Genomic DNA, 18,162 nt, shown 5'->3' with positions numbered 1-18,162 from the left:
TTATAATTATACAATTTTAATTACTAAAAATTCAATTTTTAAATATTTAAAATTATAAAATTTTAGCGTAATATCATTAGCTTCTTTTATATATATAATTTTTTTAGAAATACTATTTAGTTTTACTTTTTGATAATTAAAAAAAAAATTCTATCAAAAAATATTTCTAAATTTTATACAGGTTGATTTAATATATTTTAACCAAAAGAAATAGATTAAAAAACTCTATTATAAGTTTATAGTCTATCAAGGTTACAAAAAAAGAAGTTATAGTCTTAGATATATACATATCTATTTTAAAATATAATTTAAAGTAAAATAATTGTTTATTTTATTTTAGTTTTATTTTCAGCTAAATCAAAATTTATATTAAAATATTAGAAAGAAAATAATAAAATATAAAATAATAATAATATTTTAAAAAATATAAATTCAATTTTTTTTAAATTATTGTTGCACATATGGTGTAGGAAAACACCTAATTTAGATTTATCATAACGAAATTATCGGTTCAGTATATAACTAACATGTAATGTAATATATACACGGGAAAATATTGTAAACAATAAGATTAACCTTATATGCGAGTATATACATACATTACAAAATCTTTTTTTTTGCGCATGCTTGGTACGGTACTTTTGTACAGAAAACCGGAATCACTATCCATCACTGAAACAAAATGTAGTAGGATTATTTTTGCCTATGAAAACAATATTTAGATGAATCACTTTTTGAATAAATGTTAAATTAATTCAAAAACCAAAATACTTCTTTTTACAACATGATATTCTTTATCAAAAGATCAACTCAAATCTAAACATTTTTGTCACCAAAATTGTTAAACTTGACGAGTTGCAAACCACAACCTGAAGCCGCCTTCATACTTCACCTGCCCTAGCTCACGCAGAGTAGTTAGCCTGTTCCGAATTGTCTTGTCAACAAGAAGAGCTAATCGTGCCCATGGCATTGCTTTCTCCCCATGCCTCCTGTTATTTCGTTCCCGCCAAAGATGATATATAGTCGCTTGGAAGGTATAACCAAGCCAAAAAAGTTGCAGACTATTGTACTCCCTGAGATGCAGAAGCGGGAGAAGCTCATCCCATACTATTGTGTAGTTACTGCCCAGGAACACGGACATTAGTGAATGCCATAAACTTGAAGAGTACCCACATTCAAAGAACAAGTGATTGCGTGTTTCCTGAGGATGACCACACAGCACACAATCCACTCTCTGTCCTGTTTGCCAACTTTCAATGCGATCACCAGTGGAAAGCCTATTCTTCATTGATAGCCAAGTGAGAAAAGTATATTTAGGTGTTCTATGTGAAAACCATATATCCTTCGCCCACTCTAGCTGCTCATCCTCTTGCCTCAGCATATTGTATGTTTCTTTTGTAATAAACGTGTTTTTGAATTTGTCTCCTTTGAATCTCCAAAGTGAAACATCCACCGCTTCATGACGTCTACTTCAAGCTCTGTTTTCTATCTCAGCTTCCATTCTGTTGAGAATATCCACTCGGTGACGCCGTCGACGATGTATTTGGAACACAGTTGCTACCGTACTTAGATGAATCACATTTCCTTGATAGTGATGATCTCCAGGTTATAAAAATATGGATAATGATAAGCTCATGTCTTCGGTTGACCGAGTTGGTTTATATTATATGTAAACAGCTTGTTTTATATGAAGATCGAAGCATAAACATTATAGGTTGGCATTCCAAATTAAACCGAGGTTCGGTTTGGTAAGGGATTGTTAAATTGTCGTATTATTATCTCAACTGATTTATGAAGGTTTAGTAACGTAGTTAAATGACAAAAAGTCCAATGGCATAAGGTGTAATATTAAAAAAAAAATAAGGGTTAATTCTCGACTGTACTTCAATTTTAGTAGTTTAGATGACTGGTTTTATGTTTTTTTATAAAATCTTCAAATTCTGCTAGTGCCACTGCCACTGCCACCAAAAGATTTTACGAAGCAAAGATATGCCAAGGACAATGTATGTCGACAGTAAAATAATAATATCCGTAAATTACAGCGAATATGTAGAACAACGGTCTAAAATATTTTAATATGATGAGATAAGAGAATGTGAGGTGGGGATACGGTAGAGAGTGATAGTTAGAATTGACATATGCAAGATATGTACATATTCTGAGAAGTGACAAATGAACATGTTGGAATATAGTGAACAAGGAAGCTCAATTACAGAAAATACTTTACTACCCAACAAAAATGAACACTTCATGTGACTCTAGCCAACACACATATTTTCTATCTTCCACTTTTCAATTATGAACTCATTTTCTATTCCGAAATAAACTACCCCATGTTTAAGAATATGTGGTTAGATATATCTTCAGTCTTAAAACTTTAGAATATTTTTTCGTACATAATATTTATCTTCTATAATTATTCTACTTGTAGAAAATAGAGGTTGTAGAACTTTGTATTATATATATTCGGACCCAAAGAAAACAAATTTTGTTTGATATGGACACTGAATAAAACGAATGTATCTTCCAACGACCAGTGAGTAAATTAGAGCAGGGGCGGATCTACAGCCAAGGTGGGTGGGGCACGTGCCCCATACTATGTTAGAAAGCTTATAATTGGTTGATGTTTTATTAATTTATTTGTTGAGTTTCCTATAGATTGTGCCCCATGCAATGTTGAAATCAATTGTTACTGTTTTTATTGATTTATTTGTTGAGTTGAGTGTGTATATATATAAATATATTAAATTTTGTGTGTATATGTGTATACTTACTAATAATTTTTATGGTAATGTTCTTGATGTTCTCTGCACCTTCCTTTTTCATTTTAACTTTTCATTTTATTTTTATTTTTATTTTTATTTTCAACATTTATTCTTTTTCAAATTATATTATTTCCCTTTTTATTTTTTATGTAACGTTGTGTATTTAGTTTTTCTTTATGACTGATTATAATTTGTATGGTATGCGTCTGTAATTTTATTAAAACTAGTTTTATTCAATTACTTTTTATTTTTTTTTGTAGAACAGAAAGCCACAAACAAATTTAAAATTAGAGTTAAAAAATAATGAGCTAAAAATCAAAATAATAATTAAAAATATTTGAATTTTTGAATGACAACCATATTTGAACAATATTAGCAGTAGACTAACAAAAAAAATTTCAAAAAAAATCAAATAATACATAGGTTATGATTCCTAAATCCATACTTTTTGTGCTTGAGCTCAAAACGGGTATTGTTCCATAATCAAATTCTAAAACATATTACAACTATTAGTTTAATTTTTTTTCATCAGAAATTTTATTTGTGCCACATACGATATATTTTTCTGTGTCCGCCCCTGAATTAGAGGATAACAAAAAACAATATATACAATGAGCCGAATGCCTACGAGGCGCTTATATATGCAGCCATTGTAACAACACATATTTGTTTTACCATTTCATCTACGAGTATAAGAACCAACCAGCGGAGAGAGAAAGAGTAATGTATAATTTGTGTGTGTGTGTGTGTGTGTCCACTGTTAAAACTGTTATTCTATAATTAGCGTATCATTATATAGATATGTACACATGCATAGTACTTATTCTCGAATTCATATTTTCTGACATTGTCGTATCAGCTTATGGTACAATTCTGTTTTGTTTCAATCGTATTCCATTTATTACTAATATAACGAGATCTATTATTTTACTAATTTAACAGGATCAATAATGCTTCATGTATTATTGAATCGACAAGGATATATATAGTCGCCATCTAAATGTTTTGTTTGCTTCTAGTATATATAGAACAAAAAGCTCTGATAAAAAGATAAGAGAATTTTACACCCAAAAAACAAAGATAAGAGAAAGAAAATCAAGAACAGAACGAAAAGAGTTCAAAATCATTAAGGGAGAAAACTTTGATGACGGAAGAAAGTAACAAGAATCTTCAACGAGGGGTTATCATAAAAGTTCTATAAATATATTAAACAGATATTAGAGCATCTTTACAGGGAGCCCTTAAGTGGGGTTGTTAACATAATAGGGTAATAAAACTAAAGAAAAAAATGATTAATTTGAAGGGGCATGTCTTAATTGGGAGTGCGAAGGCACGGGTTGATGCAGGCACGGGTTGATGCAGGCACGTGTCACTTTTTACTGGGGAGAGGAGCGGTGTCTGGGTGTAAACGGTGAATTCATTTTTCTTTTCTTCTTTCTCTCGTTCTGTTTCTCGTCTCTCTTGCGAAAGGCGATTCAATGGCGACTCTCCCCTTTGCGGTGGCTCTACTCGACGGAACGGCGACAGCTCTATCGATCTCTCCTCGACGGAACGGCGACGGCTCTATTATCGGTGGGTCTCGGCGAGGAAAGAAAACTGCGACCTTTCTATCGGTGCCTCTCCTTGACCAAGCTAAACGACGACATCTCTCTCTATCGGTGGTTCTCTGAAACGAAGAATACCGGTGACTGTTGCGGCTGAGGCAAATCGAAAGGTAAACTCGCATGCATGTCTTTATATTCTTCATCGTGAATCTTAATAATTCCTCTGGTTTGTTTTGATTTGTTGTGTCTTTAGGTGGATTGATCAAGAGCGATGATCCAGATTGATTTTCTCTCTGTGTAAGATTTTGTTCTTATTCATTGTGAATTTGTAAAACAAATCCTCTGAGTATTTTTTGATTTGTTTGTATCTGTGTTATCTTTAGGTAGATTGATCAAGAGGCTGTCCGAGACAGATTGTGTATGTGTGGCTTTAGGTGTATTTTGCTGCTTGTTCTCCATCAATTTTGAATATGAAAATTCACAATTTCTATTCTGATTTGTCTCGTTTTTTTGTGTTTAGGTGTGATAAAGCATCACACAGGTTCTTCACATAGAGGGCCTACGATTATTCACACAGGTAAAACCTATATCTTTACTCTGTTTAAGTGTGATAAAGCATTGTACTTGTTGGTGGTTAGTGTTAGGTTATGTAATAAATTACTTTGGTTATTGTTAGATTACGGTTGGCTTGGGTAATAAATTGCTTTAGTTTTTGGTAGATAGAAATCAATGGTCTTGGTGTTGATTGTGTTAGATAAAATGTCCAATCGGACAGCTTGGTTGTGATCAATGCAGTAGATAGAAATCAATGGTGTGTTGTGTTCATTGTGTTAGATAGAAATCAATGCAGTGATAGGATTCATTAATCTATAAAAAAACTTGCCTTCACATCTTTTTTGAAATTTTTTCAAACGTGTTCTCCTCTTTCCACTTCCTCAGTTTTCTTCTTTTATTGCCTCTTTCTGCCTCGCTTCAGCGATGGATTCTATTCCTTCTGGAACTTCAAAGTTTGTTGAACTATTAAATAGTCAACAAACTGTTTCCTTTGGTAACTATGAAGAAAGTGTTCAACTTTCTTCATCCCAAGTTCCATTTCTAGGCAGCCAGGGAACCGGAGCTTCAAACTTTGAAGGAGGCAATGCTCCTGAGCGTAGAGAACGACGGAAGTGGACACCAACGGATGATGTTGTCCTGATCAGTTCGTGGCTCAACACGAGCAAGGATCCTGTGGTTGGCAACGAGCAAAAATCCTCCGGTTTTTGGAAAAGGATTGCTGCGTACTTCGCGGCAAGTCCTCTGGTTGCTGGCTTCGAGGAGAGGGAGCCAAGTCACTGCAAGCAACGATGGCACAGGATCAATGACCTAGTGTCTAAGTTCAGTGGATCATATGAAGCTGCTACTAGAGAGAGGACTAGCGGCCAGTATGAGAACGACGTTCTGAAGCTTGCTCATCAAATATACTACAACAACTACAAGAAGAAATCTACACTTGAACACGCGTGGAAGGAGTTGCGACACGACCAGAAGTGGTGCGACCTTGGTACTGCAACAACTGAAGGGAGCTTAAAGAAGAGGAAGTGTGAAGTTGGTGCAGTTACCTCAAGCTCTCAACCAATTGAGAACAAGCGTCCCCCTGGAGTGAAAGCGGCAAAGTTGAGTGGTAAGAAGCCGGTGTTAGACGAGAAAACTCTTAATGATTTTAAGTGTATGTGGACAATCAAAGAGAAGGAGTTGGCCTCGAAAGAAAAGTTGTCTAAGATGAGTCTCCTTGAGATTCTTATTGGAAGAAAGGAATCTCTAACTAAGTTTGAAGAAACCCTCAAGAACAAGCTCATAACTGACTTGTTGTCAGATTAGTTTCATGTTTAAGTTATGTCTGTTGTTTTAAAGTTTAAGATCGTGTTTCATGTTTAAGTTCTGTCTGTTGTTTTAAAGTTTAAGATCGTGTTTCATGTTTAAGTCATGTTTCAAAGTTTGTTTTAAGGTCAAATGTTTGTATGAAATGTAGTTGAAAGTTTGGTTTAAATTGACATAATGTTTCAATCCGTAATGTTTTAAATGTTCAAAGATTGTAGTTCACAGTTTGTTTTATCTTGTAATGCAGGTCTTGTCTTGGTGTTGGACAGGTCACGAGAGTGGACAGGTCAGGGGAGTCGACCATTGGCTTGTTATTGGAGAGGTCACGGGAGTTTGTAGTCTTTTGTCTGTATAATTGTCTGTATTGTACTGGAGAGTCAGAGTTTGTTGTCTTGTGTCACGGGAGTTGTAGTCACGAGAGTGAGAGTGAGAAAGAGTTTGTATCACGAGAGTGAGAGAGAGTTTGTATCACGAGACATTCATTCTCTTGTTATATAATTCACAAGTGTAATTCTCTCATCGTCTAGCAATCTCATTTTCTCATCTCATTCTCAACGTCTAGCAATTATGTCTTCACATTCTATTCACAAACAAACTCATCAGAAATCTATTCTCTCTATTCTCACAATTCTCATCACAAACACATTTATAAAAAACTAAAACAAATTCTCATGGCATCTTCTTCTAATAACAATTTCGAGGGATCAATGGATGAAATTTTTGATCATCATTTCGAGCAAGCATTTGACACGGTGTACAATCATATTGGTGATCAGTTAGAAAACGAAAGGAAGACAAGAAAAAAAGAGTTTTTATCGAAAGACACCGTGAAGAAGGCCATCTCCGGTTATGGAATGATTATTTTAGTGACGTTACGACGTATCCTGAAAATCTATTCCGACGACGATTTAGGATGAACAAGTCATTGTTCATGTTTATTGTTGATCGCCTCTCCAATGAAGTCTCCTTCTTTCGTCAAAAGAAAGACGTTACCGGAATATGTGGTCTCTCTGCACTTCAAAAATGTACAGCAGCTATTCGCGTGTTGGCATATGGTTCTGCGCTTGATGCGGTCGACGAATACCTCAGGCTCGGTGCAACCACTGCTCGATTATGTGTGGAAAATTTTGTAGAAGCAATAATAAATTTGTTCGGCGATGAGTACCTAAGAAGACCAACACGGGATGATCTTCAACGTCTACTTCATATTGGAGAGCTTCGTGGATTTCCCGGGATGATAGGAAGCATTGATTGTATGCATTGGGAGTGGAAGAATTGTCCCACCGTTTGGAAAGGGCAATATTCTCGTAGTTCCGGAAAACCGACAATCGTTTTAGAGGCGGTAGCTTCATATGATCTCTGGATTTGGCATGCGTTTTTTGGACCTCCAGGTACCTTAAATGATAGCAATGTTCTTGATCGCTCACCTGTTTTTGATGACATAATAAATGGTATAGCTCCGCGAGTGAATTTCTCGGTCAACGGAAGAAACTATCGTTTGGCTTACTATCTCACCAATGGTATTTATCCAAAATTGGCAACTTTTATCCAATCTATTTCACTTCCACAAGGGCCGAAAGCAGTTTTATTTGCTACAGGTCAAGAAGGTGTCCGGAAAGATGTCGAGCGTGCTTTCGGAGTCTTGCAAGCTCGATTTGCCATCGTTAAAAATCTGGCACTTTGTTGGGATAAAGTCAAGATTGGGAAGATTATGAGAGCATGTATCATACTACATAATATGATAGTAGAAAACAAACGGGATGAAAGCACTCAATACAATCTTTCGGATTTCCAACAGGGAGAAAGCAGCTGAAGTTCACATGTCGATCTAGCTTTCTCACCAAAAATGCCTTCAAGTATCGCCAATCAAATGGGTGTTCGAACTGACATTCGTGATGGACAAGTGCATCAACGACTGAAAGCTGATTTGGTTGAACATATATGAGATAAATTTGGAGACAACAACTGACCTTCGAAGCCTCTTTGAGATTATTTTTCGTTTATTTTAGTAATCTTTGTTTTTATTATTTTATGTTTTTATTTTAAAATCTATGTTTAAAATGTTATGTTTAACTTTGTTTTTATTAAATAAATTTTATCTTTGTTTAAAATTTTATGTTTAAAATAAAATTTAATTTTTTTAATTGTTAAAAAAATTTGTTAAGGAACTACCAATAAACCACTAAAATTAGTTGTCTCTTAACAATGTCTCTTAACTCATTTTTAAGAGTTAAAAATACACTAAGAGCCCTTAAGTGGGGTTTACCAATAAACATGCTCTTAGTAAATTATTTTTATGGTATCTAAAAATCAAAAACTCATGTTTGATATATTTTTATCTTCTATTTAGTTGTTTTTAATGTTATAAGTAAGTGTATAATCCATAAATAACATGCTTAAATAAAATTCAGTCAAAAGAAAAATCTTAAGTAAAATATAACAGAAACAACAAGAAAAGCATTTTGTCAAAAAAAAAACAACAAGAAGAAAATCACGAGGGTACTAGGGTAAGTTAAGTAAAAAATAAGAATATCTTTTTTTTCTAAGACAACGTATCTCTCTCAAAAACTTATTTTCATTGTAGAACTTCACATTCTATTAATTTATCACCTCTCTCTCTCTCTATCTCTCTTGCATGCGTTAGTACTTCCCATGGCAACCGAGCAAGAATTCACACGTGCATCACGCGTCTCACGCGCCTCAAGCAGCATAGGATATTACTCAGACGAAGACTACACGACGGAGGAAGAGGAGGACGAAGAAGAAGAGATGGAAGAACAAGAGGAAGAGGAGGAGGAAGAAGAAGAGACACATGTGGGGGTCACGTGCGGAATAAGAAGAAGAAACGGGTCATCGAGTAGCTATAATAAATGGATGATGTTGGGTCGAATACTTGACCCGAGATCCAAATTGGTTCAAGAATGGAACAAAGTCTTTCTCCTTGTGTGCGCGACGGGCCTTTTCGTAGACCCACTTTTTCTCTACACCATATCGGTGAACGATGCATGTATGTGTCTCCTTGTCGATGGTTGGCTCGCTCTCACCATCACTGCCGTGCGCTCCATGACCGATCTTTTGCACTTATGGAACATTTGGATTCAGTTCAAGATTGCTCGCCGGTGGCCTTACCCCGGCGGAGATAGCGACGGCGATACTAATAAAGGAGATGAGACACGTCTCCGTACGAGTAGAAGAGTTGCTCCGCCTTACGTTAAGAAGAAAGGGACGTTCTTCTTCGATCTCTTCGTCATTTTACCATTACCTCAGGTTAGTTGACCAATATTTTTATTCTTTTTATTTACCAACAACGATATATTATTATTTTCTTTGTTTCTACGAGATATTAATCTCATCATCTTATGTAATTACTTAATATGCAGTAATAATCATAATCAAGTAGTTGTACTCTGAGACACTTTTGTTATATATACGTTAGTCAATGACTCAAGGCTGATGTTTAATTTTATATAGACACTTCAGTCGCTGCAAATGCAAAGTACGATACAAAGCGACTATCATTTAACAATACTTCTACATTAACTAAGTAAAAGAGATTTCTTGTGAGTTAATAATTGAGACAGTTACCAACTTTGGTTTAAAGGCACAAACATAGTAATCAAATCTAGAACTCAAATAAAATTGACTAATTTAGGAAAAAAAAATTGTATTATATGGTCTGAAATTGACTACTAATCTAGGAAAAAAAAACTTGGATAATTAATTATATGGTCTGAAAGAACTCAAACTTAGTCTAACCTAATCATGTTCGTGTGTGGACCAAATGAAATAATACATATTCGTTTTCATCCTATCTTTTCGTTTGGTACATTTTTGTTTTTTTTTTTGTTTAAATAATTTACTTATAAATTATTTTGAAAATGAGAGCAGGTGGTGTTGTGGGTGGTCATACCTTCTCTTCTAAAGAGAGGCTCGGTGACTTTAGTGGTGTCAGTTTTGCTTGTAACATTCCTCTTCCAATATCTACCGAAGATCTATCACTCCGTTCGCCATCTCCGTCAAAACGCTACCTTATCAGGTTACATTTTCGGCACCGTCTGGTGGGGAATCGCACTCAACATGATCGCTTATTTCGTCGCTGCTCATGTAAGTTTTTTGATAAAACATGAACTATTGCTTACTAAAATCGCAACAATTAAGATACAAAATTCAACTATACTTTAACAAATCCTGTCAATATGTATTGTCAAAAATTATTTTCCATCTAAATATTGTGAGCAGTTGTTAATAAATCGAACTATATACTTTGTATTCACTTTGTTCATCAATAGATTACAAGTTTCAGTCATGTAATAATGCATGTTTACGAAATTTTGTTTTGCATATATTTGTGTGTGTGTGTTTGCGGTTAGATTCTGTAAAGTAAAGTACTAATTAAGATATGTGAAATAATTAATTTTTAGGTGCCACGTAATCTATATTATTAAAAGAAAATTACAAAAATAAAATAGCCCTTAGTTTTTCAACTTATTTACAATGGCATGCCACTGAAGTTATTAATTAACTTACTTTTTAGGATTTTTTGTCTTTTCTTCTTTAATTAATACATTTCCAAAATCAAATTCTAACTAAAAATTATGGCAACAATAATTAATAAACCTAACTTTTAGTATTTTTTGTTTTTTCCTATTTTATTATACATATGTGTGTTTGAAAATAATTAATTCCATATATACATTTCGTAATTACATACATTATATGGTAATTATTTTACTAATTCCACATATACATAATAAATAGTATACAATAATTTTATTATACATAATCATAAAAATTTGATCCAGAAAAATAGTTTATACAACAATTTTATTATATATTATCATAAAATTTTGATCCATAAAAATGAAAATACATTTGTGTGACTTTACAGGTCATATTCTAAATAAATGGATGAGATAATTAAAGGTTTACATGATAAAATAAAACTACTCAATATAAATTATAAAATTATTGTATTTAGAAATGTCATATTAAAAAAAATTTAAACAGGTAAATTTTAAAATATATATTATCACTTATACAAATAAATATTCATTTATAAAAAAACTAACATCCGTGCAGATGGGCGGATTAAGCTCTAGTTTTATGTTATACGGTTTTGGTTGTGAGATTATTTAAGATGTTACCTATAATATTTTCACATGGACCTTTTCCATTGCTGTGGGAGTCTTCTAAATATACCAGAAAATGCCAAAATAAGAAAAGATTTGTTAGGAAGAAGGTATGATTCTCTGAATCACACAAGTCGCAATCAAATTATTTAATGAACTTAGACACAAGTTGCATTGGTTTTTACGTAGGATTAACTAATAATAAATTATGCAATCATTAGCTTCTTTTTCATAATACATATTCACGTTTTCACTTTTAGTTGTCCCTCAATTAGTTGTCTCTCAATGACTCATCAGCACCTTTTAGCTAACATCGTATGATAATTTCTTAGTTTTTCTAAATCAATCATAAACCGTATAAATTGTAATTAGTAATCAACTAAAATCCGCAAGAAAATCTATTGGTTCGTCAATTAACAATAGTAATCATATATCACTCATATATATGTCTGAACTACAGGCAGCAGGAGCATGTTGGTACTTGCTAGGGGTCCAAAGATCAGCGAAATGTCTTAAAGAACAATGTGAAAGCACAATGGGATGCGACCTAAGAATGTTGTCATGTAAGGAACCGGTGTACTATGGCACGACCGAGATGGTCCTTGACAGAGCTAGGCTGGCTTGGGCACAAAACAACCAAGCACGATCCATTTGCTTAGATATCAACACTAACTACACTTATGGTGCTTATAAATGGACCATTCAACTTGTGAGCAATGAAAGCCGGTTGGAGAAAATTCTTTTCCCTATATTTTGGGGTCTCATGACTCTCAGGTATTTCACAGTTCACATATTCCACTTACATAACCCTTTCCTTATGTATGTATGTATATAGAACTACCAATATTCTGAATATATAAGAAACGTTCAATTGATTTTTTGATCAATATAATTAATCAGCACATTTGGGAATTTGGAGAGCACAACAGAGTGGTCTGAAGTTGTCTTCAATATAATAGTTCTAACAAGTGGTCTTCTTCTCGTTACCATGTTGATCGGTAACATAAAGGTAATGGCAGTAGCTTGTTTTCTTACCATTTATTTTAAAATATCATTACTTAAGGAATTAGAGTTTGTCTCCAATATACAAATGTAGGTGTTTCTGCATGCAACAACTTCAAAGAAGCAAGCAATGCACCTGAAAATGAGGAACATAGAGTGGTGGATGAAGAAGAGACAATTACCACTAGGGTATAAGCAACGAGTCCGCAACTATGAGCGGCAGAGATGGGCTGCTATGCGCGGTGTAGACGAGTGTGAGATGGTTCAAAACCTTCCAGAAGGTCTTAGGAGAGACATCAAGTACCATCTTTGTTTAGACTTAGTCCGGCAGGTCAGATTGGTCATTACAATTAATCAATAATTTAAGAGAAAATAATATATATATATATATATATATATAGATATAGAGATAATTGATGTCGATGAGTATTTGCATTCTTCTAGGTTCCATTGTTTCAGCATATGGATGATTTGGTACTCGAGAATATATGCGATCGTGTGAAGTCACTTATTTTCACCAAAGGAGAAACCGTAAGTAACTTTAACCCCATTTTACAGATCATAGCATCTGTAAAAGAAACTCTATAAATTTAAATATATAATTTTATGTTTTTCAAAAAGAAACGTCAAAACTTCAAATTTAGAATTTTGAGGAGATAAATTTCATATTTGAAGTTTCACTACTCAAAAATTTAAATATGAAGTTTCATCTTTTATTTGCATTTTGGCACTTACAATTAATTACACATTACATTTATGATTTTTAAGTTTTTTTTTCGTTTATCGTTTTAATCTTTAGTTTTTTTATATCTCATAATTATTTCAGATTTATTTTTATAAATTCAAATTTTACAAAAAAAATTAAATAAAAAAATTAAAAATAAAATTTATATTATTTTAAAACTAGAATTAGATAACAAGAATATTACAAAAGAAACTTAATAAAAAAACTTTGTTAAAAGGTACATGAAGACAAAAAAAATTACACACTTTAAATATTACAACAACGCTAATGGTCTGGTAAATTTTCTCCGGAACTTCCAAAATTTCTAAAATATTGTCCAAACAAATTTTGTGTAACCAAAGATAGAGCATTACAGAAATAATTTTTTAAGGAACAATGTGGTATTTTCTTGTGTTTTAATATGTAAATATGATTTATATTTAGAATTTTATATTGTAGTGTAAGATTTTATTAATTAGTATTGTTGTAATATGTTTTATATATGTTATAGTTATTTATAGGAATTTTATGGATTTACATTAATTATGACAAATATAAGGACTATAGAATAAATTACAAACAATTTTGAAGTTGAGTTTGAATTTTTAATTTGGGAGAATAATACTTTGAAACTTCAAATATAGAATTTTGCAAACTCTAAAATAAAAAATCTTTTTTGGAGATGATCTTATATATTTCAGTGTCGTGAAGCCCATCTATATAGTTAGGAAAACAATGCACAGATAATATGACTCTTCGTAGCAATGTAGCATGATACCAACATAAAATCCCAATATTATTATTAGAAGGAAAACAAATGCTAAGAAAAAATGCTGAATCGTTTAAGTTTTTACCCCCAAAAATTATCCAGCTAAGCCTTTAAAAATAAAAAAATTATCCAACTGTTGGTAACGTGGGATCCAAGAAAACTCTCAACGATGAACTCAAAGTAAAAATGTTTGAAAGTGCAGATCCAAAAAGAAGGAGATGCAGTTCAGAGAATGTTGTTCGTAGTGAGAGGCCATCTTCAGAGTAGTCAGTTACTAAGAGATGGCGTCAGAAGCTGTTGCATGTTAGGTCCGGGTAATTTTAGCGGTGACGAGCTTCTCTCGTGGTGTCTCCGACGACCCTTCGTGGAGAGGCTACCGCCGTCTACGTCAACGCTCGTGACGCTCGAGACAACCGAAGCGTTTGGACTGGACGCTGAAGATGTTAAGTACGTGACTCAACATTTCCGTTACACTTTTGTCAACGAGAAAGTCAAACGTAGTGCCCGCTATTATTCTCCTGGGTGGCGAACTTGGGCCGCGGTTGCGATTCAGCTTGCTTGGAGGAGGTACGTCTCATTTCTTGAATATATGAATTTCCCTTTTTCAACTTTATAACATCTGAAATGTGTTTTTTTCAACTTTTGGAGTGAGGATTTGGGAAGAATCATCTATCTATATTATTAAAAGAGAAGTATCCATTAAAAAATACCCCTAAGTTTTCTAACTTATTTTCACTTCCATGCCACTGAGAATTAAATTAAACTACCTATTTTAATGTTTGTTTTTTCCAGTTAAATTAATGAGTTTTCCTTAATCAAATTTAAATTTAATATCATTAAATGAACCTACCTATTTTAATGATTGTCTTTTCCAGTTAAATTAATGAGTTTTTCTTAATGAAATTTAAATTTAATGTCATTAAATGAACCTAAAAATACATCATATTTAACGTAGCTTATTACGGACGAGTACGGCCCAATAATGAACTTGAATTTTATTTTTACGAAAACGTGAATCACTTGACTTATGTAATATTTAAAATATATTAACTACAATATAACAAATGCATATAATCTACCTATACTTTAGTTTGAAATGATCATGCTCAAGTTTTATATAGTCAACTTACATCATGCATCGATCGATGTACAATAGTCAAACCACCTATAGTTTTCGTTTTCTTTATAGGATGTATCAACCAACCAATCATCCCACTGATTTTCTAAGCTTTATAAAAAAAACAAATCAATAAATACAAACTCAAAATCCAATATCTTCTATTAATCAAAACATAATATCTTCAAAGTCGTATCTTTAATGTACCAATTAAATATAGAAACTGTAACCATAATTACACTAATTATAAAAATAGATTTGATTCCAAACAATTGATCTATTACTTCGGTAATTGATTTGCTTGCAGAAGAGGAAACAATAAATTTAAAATTTATAAGAATATAAAGATATAGAGATTCCAACCAATTGTCTATATTTGCGTATGATTTTCGCATAATAAGTTTCAAATTGAACATTGAAAAGGATAGAGAGATTTTTTTTTAATCTTTTACCGACACAGAACTTAAACAAAACGAAGAGTTAAAGGTAATTTTTTTTGTTACACTTCCCGGAAAAAAAACGGTTACAACATGGGCTTTCATAATATGACATTTTATCATATTAATGTTGTGGACATTTAATAATTATCTTGACGAAAAACAAAGACTATAAATAATTTATTATTAACAAAAGTATGAAATTATTTACAATTTGATGACTAATTCATCACTCTTTTTTATATGTTAAATTTTTCATAGAAGTTTAAAAATCATTTTATTTTCTTTAAACATGTATAACCAATTTATAATCTTTTATGCCATACTAAGTCATGATATAATATTTCTTCATATTTTACATTAATAACCATTGTTTTTATATATCGTCTACAATTCTCTAATTACGTCTATTTGTTCAATTTTGTATATGGTATCGAATATTCATCATAAATAGATGGTTTACGATGCCAAAAAAATTATTTACTTGGTGAATATAATACATCAAATATTACAAATACATCATTTAGTTAAATAAATAACCATAAACCGAAAATTCATATCCGCGCTGGCGAGCGGATCAGGGTCTAGTAGTAAATTAAGAATAAATAAATAGCTTAAAAACAATATTACGAATTCAAAACATTTCTGACTTTTTGGGTTTAAACTGGAATTAGGTGTGAATTGATTTACATATGTTCTTGTTAATGTGATAGGTACAAGCATAGGTTAACGTTGACGTCACTGTCGTTTATAAGGCCGAGGAGACCATTGTCGAGATGTGCATCACTTGGAGAAGATAAATTGAGGCTCTACACAGCAATCTTAACCTCTCCTAAACCCAACCCTGACGATTTCGATGATTATTAGTTAATACTTATTTAAATTACATCGATCTACAATTATTATACTATCATATAAAATGATAATATTTTTTAGTATCGTTCAGCGTATTATATTATTTTAATTGATAGCATTTAGTCTAATATAAAATAGATGATATATAGACCGTAACCTTTACTGTTTAAAATGAGAAATGTTATGAACCAGATTGTGGATGGCTCATAACCAAGAGATTATGATTTGTAATCTTTCCATTTATCTATGACGGTGTAATCTCATATATAAGGAACCTCTATGTTATGAATAAAGATAGACTTTTCTATTACTTTTATAACACGTAATCAGCACGAAACTCTAAATCCCTAAGCTAATACCCAAATCGAAAAACCCTAAAACCCTAACCCTAGCCGGCGATCCGACGAACCATAAACCTCGATCGCGTCTCTTGTTCCCGCATCTGTTCCAGCTCGCGTCCCCGATCTGCTTCAGCCCAAGGCGTTCCTGATCCTAACTCAGACGTTCGCGACTCGAGAGCAGATCCAGCACGCGACCTCTTCCTCATTCGCGACAGCATCAGACAGCTCGCGTCCGACGATCAAGGCGTTCCCAATCAAGCAACAAAGGACGCCTGCGACCCGATAGAAGCTACTCGATCCATTCCAGCTCGTGTCCCGTTCGTGTCCAGCTCTCGGCTCAACTCCTTTGGTGGTCCGATTCAACAATCATCTAAGGTTAAAAGGTAATTCAAAACCTAAGAACCCATAATCGAACATGAATTGATTGATTAAGAATGAAACCCTAAAACCCTAATCTTTATGAATCAAAACCATAGGGTAATAGATCAAAAATCCTAATTGAGTAAATCGAAGCTCTAAAAGTTCGATACCCCAAACCCTAAATCATGTTCCTACATGATTAAAACCTCAAATCGGTTTTTACAAGTTAAAATCCGATAAACCCTAACCCTATATCTATAAACCCTAAATAATATAAGTATCAGAATTAATTATACTATAATTATCAAATCACATATTAAAAACCTAATCGAATATTTTGAAATCAAAATTGTTTTTCGGTTTTGATCATTGAGGTTTTAAATCTGATTGAATCTGATGCTATGTTGCTAGAATTGTTTGACCGTTAAATTGATAGATTTATTTCCTCATCCTGCTTGGTTAATTGTTCATCTGATTTAAAATTGTTTAAACCGACCAGCCTGTTAAAATATTGATTGAATCCGATAGGTTGCTAGCTTGCTTTGCTTATATAATCCGATAGGTTGATAGATTGATTGAGGATTACTTGTTTAAAATTCGAATGATCTGATTGCATGATTCTTGAGGTTTAATATCATCTGCTAGGATTGATAGTTTTGTAATATGATTTGTTTTAAATAGAAACCCTAAATAATCCGTATGATAGGTTATATTGATCTGGTTTGGATGTCTTTGATAATAGAGAATCTGTATGCTAGGTTGATAGATTCATGATAAAATCTAATGTCTTGAGGTTTAAGATTCTATGCTAAGTTCGATTAAATTGATTGATCTGATTATATGTTTTTGAGGTTTGATAAATTCAGATACTAGATAGATTATTTACACACAGTTTATGCTAAATACCAATCAGCCTTGAAACTGATTCATTGAAATTCATGCTTGAAATCTATATTCTAGTGTTGCTAAAATCAGCCTTGAAACTGATTGAGTGATTAATAAATCTTTTTACTAGTCTTGCTAAAATCCATTGATTGTTAAACTCTAATTGCATGATTAATTGAATCTGTTTTTCCTAGTCTTGATAAACCATAATATTATGAGCACATAGAAATAGTATTGCTGAGACTTGCTAGAAATTGACTGATTGATTAAATGCCTTTAAGATTGATAGTTTCATTGTCCTCACAAGATTGAAATCCGAATTGATTGTTTTTAAGAGTAAGGCCGCATGAAAATTATGCCTAAATATTGAGTGATAT

At 32.7% G+C, this 18,162-nt stretch overlaps 2 protein-coding genes across 2 annotated transcripts; both read left to right on the top strand.

Annotated features, from left to right (window-relative positions):
• The first annotated feature begins 5,287 nt into the window (after positions 1–5,287).
• LOC111205221 (glutathione S-transferase T3-like) lies at positions 5,288–6,621 on the top strand. Its single transcript, XM_048768021.1, has 2 exons — positions 5,288–6,156; positions 6,414–6,621. The coding sequence occupies exons 1-2, from the start codon at positions 5,288–5,290 to the stop codon at positions 6,619–6,621; spliced, it is 1,077 nt and encodes a 358-aa protein (XP_048623978.1).
• Positions 6,622–8,245: 1,624 nt separating this feature from the next.
• LOC111205393 (cyclic nucleotide-gated ion channel 4-like) lies at positions 8,246–16,282 on the top strand. The gene is made up of 8 exons (XM_022701135.2): positions 8,246–9,433; positions 10,055–10,270; positions 11,756–12,069; positions 12,196–12,304; positions 12,392–12,628; positions 12,742–12,828; positions 13,993–14,357; positions 16,058–16,282. The coding sequence occupies exons 1-8, from the start codon at positions 8,819–8,821 to the stop codon at positions 16,209–16,211; spliced, it is 2,097 nt and encodes a 698-aa protein (XP_022556856.1). The 5' UTR covers positions 8,246–8,818; the 3' UTR covers positions 16,212–16,282.
• Positions 16,283–18,162: the final 1,880 nt, after the last annotated feature.

The sequence above is a fragment of the Brassica napus genome, chromosome C9 (assembly GCF_020379485.1).
Source record: "Brassica napus cultivar Da-Ae chromosome C9, Da-Ae, whole genome shotgun sequence".
Classification (NCBI taxonomy): Eukaryota; Viridiplantae; Streptophyta; class Magnoliopsida; order Brassicales; family Brassicaceae; genus Brassica; species Brassica napus.
Note: the sequence above shows the minus strand (reverse complement) of the source record. Positions and strands in the feature narration are given on the sequence as shown.

Coding starts and splice junctions, on each gene's coding strand:
- LOC111205393 (XM_022701135.2), top strand. CDS start 8,819: ATGGCAACCGAGCAAGAATTCACACGTGCATCACGCGTCTCACGCGCC. Junction 10,271..11,755: donor CTTATTTCGTCGCTGCTCAT/GTAAGTTTTTTG, acceptor TCTGAACTACAG/GCAGCAGGAGCATGTTGGTA. Junction 12,629..12,741: donor GTTTAGACTTAGTCCGGCAG/GTCAGATTGGTC, acceptor GCATTCTTCTAG/GTTCCATTGTTTCAGCATAT.
- LOC111205221 (XM_048768021.1), top strand. CDS start 5,288: ATGGATTCTATTCCTTCTGGAACTTCAAAGTTTGTTGAACTATTAAAT. Junction 6,157..6,413: donor AAGCTCATAACTGACTTGTT/GTCAGATTAGTT, acceptor CTTGTAATGCAG/GTCTTGTCTTGGTGTTGGAC.